A 4719-nucleotide genomic window follows, 5' to 3' on the forward strand; every position below is an offset into this window, starting at 1 on the left:
ACAACTTGGCATGAGATGGATCCGTGGTTCCATGGTAAATTGGTCTCAGCAAATAATAAAGTGAAGTACGGACGCATAAAAACAGAATCAGACATACTCACCACACATTCACATCGGACCTCGCGTGCCCAAATCCCTAGATTGCCCCGACTTCCCATGTCCAAACAGGACATTTCACCCGGCCCCTAACCCCTATAAATCCCCCCTCTCAGCTCTGTCCACTTCGCCTACACCAAAACCCACCCTTGTCAAGGCAGATCACGAGCTAGCTAACTTGGCGCAGGAAATAGCTAAGCACACCAGCTCGCTCGCAAGCACGCTCCCACGCCGACCGGCAAGATGGTGAAGCATGTGCAGGACGAGGAGAACCAGAGGCTGCTCCTCGACGACCACAAGGAGAAGCACTTCACCTCCGGCGAGGTGGTCCGGGACATCATCATCGGCGTCTCCGACGGCCTCACCGTGCCCTTCGCCCTCGCCGCCGGCCTGTCCGGCGCCAACGCGTCCTCCTCGCTCGTGCTCACCGCCGGGCTCGCCGAGGTCGCCGCCGGCGCCATTTCCATGGGGCTCGGAGGGTAAGGAAACAGATCAAAATCTCCTTGATTTTCTGGGCATATGTTTCCTCCGATTAATGTCGTTTGTTACTCCTCCGGCCAGCTATTGCTTTCCTGAACATGCCGCATGCATGCCTGCTGGCTTGCTGGATGCTTGATTAGCCAAAATCTGGATTTGTATGCAAAGGCTTAATTATTTCTGAAAACGGAGATTAGTGAGAGTAGCTTGCTGTTCTTGATGCCAAGAATGGAAAGTAGGGGAATGCTTAATAACGTCCACTAACCAAAAAATGGAAAAAAAATGTCGCACAGGCGAATGTTTTCTGATGAGTACCAGCTAATTTTTATATTCCTACAGTGTTAGTACCTTCCTGCATTGTTCACTAAGTTTGGTCATTTATAGTCCAGAGTCTGGACAACCACTTACCTAGGATTTCTGTAGTTTTCCTTTGTGTCAGCAACAGCTAGGAGTACAAAACAATACTTCCTCCGTGACAAATGCAAGACGTATTTTATGCCCTATGCAAAAAAAAGTTCCACGCACAGTACTTGTGCCCGATCTTTGCACGACATATAAATGCAGCGGCTAGTGCCCTTTTCAGCCATACACATGTCCGGCTGGATTTAATCTTGGTGTGTGAATTATGCATTTTTTAAAAAGACTGTAAGTGAGACCCCTACAATATAGTTGGTATAACAAACCCATCACGGTACCATGTCTTGAATCTAAGTAGGTGGGAAGGCAGCAACCCCTTTCCACCACTACATTGTGCGTCTGCGAATCGTGCAAATTTTGTCGTGTGCATAGCATGACTCAACCAAAAATGTACAATTATATGCGAGACTCCTAGTGATCCCAAAATGCAATACTGTTCACCCACACTAAGCGCATATGGATTACTCAAAAAAAAAGAATTGCCAATTTTTCGTTGATGTATATATGGAATATTCACCAAACGAATAATAAAGTTCTGGAGCAAAATATTCGTTATTTTCACAGAGTTTATAGTTTTGCCCTGTTTTGCAATTACAAGCACTACTGTTCTTTAGAAAATGGCAAGCACTAACTACTTTTTTTTTAGCAAAAGCACTAATTACTAAAACGGGCCGAAGTGCTGTCTATATTTAGCCCAGCCCAAAGCGGGCCAACTTCTGCTGGGCCGTACCAAACGGAATTAACGCAGTAAAAGCCTACGGCTAATGTGCGCTCGCACTCTTGTCAGGTACCTCGCCGCTAAGAGCGACGCCGACCACTACTACCGGGAGCTGCAGCGCGAGCAGGACGAGATCGACACCGTCCCGGACACAGGTCACTCTCTCACATTCTCTCTCACTTGACACTCTCTCTATCGATCTAATCTAATCTATAAGTATCTAACGGCTGAGATGTATTTCTTTGAGCAGAGGCCGCAGAGATCGGAGACATACTCTCTGAGTACGGGCTGGGCCCCGAGGAGTACGGGCCGGTCGTCACCTCCCTCCGCAACAACCCAAAGGCCTGGCTCGAGTTCATGATGAAGTAATCAAATCAGTCAGCCCACCCAGCCCACTCACTTTTTTTTCCAATTAATCTAACCATGTGACTGATCGCGGCGGAACTTCGGTGCACGCACGCAGGTTCGAACTGGGGCTGGAGAAGCCGGACCCGCGGCGCGCGCTGACGAGCGCGGCGACGATCGCACTGGCCTACGTCGTCGGCGGCATGGTGCCGCTCTCCCCCTACATGTTCGTGGCGTCGGTCGACAGCGCCATGATGACCTCCGTCGTGGTCACCCTCGCCGCGCTGCTCTTCTTCGGCTACGTCAAGGGCCGCTTCACCGGGAACCGCCCGTTCCTCAGCGCCATCCAGACCGCCATCATCGGTGCGCTCGCCTCCTCCGCCGCCTACGGCATGGCCAAGGCCGTGCAGGCCATCTGATCGAGCTCGAGCCGCGCCGCGCCGCGCCCGGGGGACGGCTAAGTATCAAGAAAAATAAGTACAGCAAGCTACCTGCCTGTGTATGTATGATGAAGTGCTGCCGTAGTCGAGTGGTAGCTGTACGTGCAGACTCTAGCGTTCGATCTGGTAAGTGTACTGGTGGCCCAAGTGTACTGATGTGCACCGTTCGTTTTGTTTTCTGTTTGTGTACCGGTAGCCCAAAGTGTACTACAGCATGTCAGTAGTGTATTTGGGTGTACTTGTTTTTTCTTGCCATCTGTCGCGTTAGGTAAGCATACTATTTGTAAGGCAAGTTGCGTTATTTAGGCGGTGGTAATGTGATGGGCTTTGAATCATCTGGCAAATGAGTCTTGCGAATCCTCTAAGCAGAGGCCCATATAACTTTTCTGAAGTGAGTTTCGTTTCTGAATTCGTCGCCACATTGTCGGAAAAAAACCATATCTGTGAAGTAAGAGATAGCGACGTCCTCTCACAAAATAAAAATAAAAATTAAAAAAGATAGTGACATACCACATTATCTTGGCAATTGCGACAAGGCAGCCAACAACTCTGTTTCGTGAAAGCAACCACAAGAAATATCGCACTCTCGAAAACAACCTAAAAACGGAAGACCAGAGTGAGGTAGTTCTTCTCAAGTCAATAGCAGCATAAAAACAATGCACATCCCCGCAAAAAATAACAGTGCACAGTGTAAAAAACAGAATTATGACATTTCTGAACAAGCATATCAGCATAAACTTGTAAAAATATCTGACACAGCAAACAATTGGTCTGGACCAAATACATTGGTAGTAGCATTAGTTTGTTAACAAGATCCCTCTGAAAGTAAAAGGCCTCAGATCATAACCGTCCCAAACAACACAAAGAGGCACATCATTCTCATTGCAAATGATAGAAAGTTTCCAATTATTCAATGGAAAGGCTACTAGGCTAGAACTTTCTTTCAGTGGTATCACACTTGGTTTCACTCTCTTCTTCCACTTCACCCAGTGATGACTGGATCCATGGTATATGTAATTAGTAAAGATTAAAGAACAGTCATGATATTTTAATGTAAACCGGAGATTTGATCTCAACCTCTCAGGTTCACCAAGGGGCATCTACAAAAAGGTTCATACCAAGGGTCGCTATCAACGTCCTGAGTGGTTTCCTTTCATGGCAAAGGGGGATTTGATGTCGCTATACTGTATATCTAATTTCACGGCTCTAAGTGACCGCGACTAGCTTGAAGCCTTAATTAACAACGAGATCTCCCTGGTGCGCTTACGAATGAGTTTCCTCTGCATAGTTCATATGTTTCTTTGGCATGTAGGTCCAACCAGCTGAGATTACATGATTTGATAGCTATGCCTATTGTTAATGAAATTCAAAAGAACCCGTAAAATAAAATATCGTCTACAGATATCATTTTCTGTTGCAACCATGGCATAATTAAGAGGGAAATTTACTTCAAGGTGACAAAACCAGTCATGTTCATATGATGCCTCTAAAGCCTATTGCGTTATAAAATGGAATGCTACATTAAACCGCAAAATTCTCCTTTCCTCGGCCAATGGAATGCCAAGATATTGCGCTCACAATCAACACTTTCTCACCAATCAATCCCAATCAGAAGCATTTTCCAATCGAACAAATCGCCTTTTCTTGTTTCCCCTGGAAGAGATTTGGGACAGAAGTGTGGGAGCTAGGCTAAGTAGGGTAGGAGAGAATTAAGTAAAAGTTGACGCAGAAAGAATGCGAGTCTGAAGCGTGCAAGAAGTGAGGCAAAGCAAGCAAGGCCCAGCGCATGCGTATACTGGATGGTGAATCATCCCTGGCCTTTTCATGTGACATGCATCCATCCATCAGACGAACACTTGGCTGAAACTGTAAACATCAGACTGAGTCCGGGATGGATACTTGGATAGAGAGCATTCGGGCCTCCAAGTTGCCGGATACTGGTAACCACGGATAGATTCCGATTCATGGTGGACACCACTAATAATTGGTATATTCCTGCTGGATCCGGTGTGCGTGGTCGCGCCAACTGTTTATGCAGAACGATATGCTGCTTTGCTTTGCTTCAACTAATCGGAATGGCCGGCGCTGCCATCTTTATAGCTAGTATCTACAGCGACAGGTAAGGTTCGAGATGCCATCGTTCATGTTCAGAGCTAAAATCTCTGTTAATCTGATATATGAGCTAGATTTTTTTTGCATCAACTGCCTTATTTTGATTGGGACGGA

The 4719-nt window shown here is 46.7% G+C and overlaps 1 protein-coding gene across 1 annotated transcript; it reads left to right on the plus strand.

Moving 5' to 3' along the window:
- The first annotated feature begins 231 nt into the window (after positions 1–231).
- Positions 232–2831, plus strand: LOC119301502 (vacuolar iron transporter 2-like). Its single transcript, XM_037578473.1, has 4 exons — positions 232–575; positions 1778–1863; positions 1959–2073; positions 2172–2831. Exons 1-4 carry the CDS (start codon positions 340–342, stop codon positions 2470–2472), a joined length of 738 nt encoding a protein of 245 aa, XP_037434370.1. The 5' UTR covers positions 232–339; the 3' UTR covers positions 2473–2831.
- The last annotated feature ends 1888 nt before the right edge of the window (positions 2832–4719 follow it).

Source organism: Triticum dicoccoides, chromosome 5A (genome assembly GCF_002162155.2).
Source record: "Triticum dicoccoides isolate Atlit2015 ecotype Zavitan chromosome 5A, WEW_v2.0, whole genome shotgun sequence".
Taxonomy (NCBI): domain Eukaryota; kingdom Viridiplantae; phylum Streptophyta; class Magnoliopsida; order Poales; family Poaceae; genus Triticum; species Triticum dicoccoides.

Bases quoted from the DNA above. Each gene is read 5' to 3' on its own strand.
- LOC119301502 (XM_037578473.1), top strand. From the start codon at position 340: ATGGTGAAGCATGTGCAGGACGAGGAGAACCAGAGGCTGCTCCTCGAC. The intron at 576-1,777 runs GTAAGGAAACAG...CACTCTTGTCAG, and splicing joins ATTTCCATGGGGCTCGGAGG to GTACCTCGCCGCTAAGAGCG. The intron at 2,074-2,171 runs GTAATCAAATCA...GCACGCACGCAG, and splicing joins TGGCTCGAGTTCATGATGAA to GTTCGAACTGGGGCTGGAGA.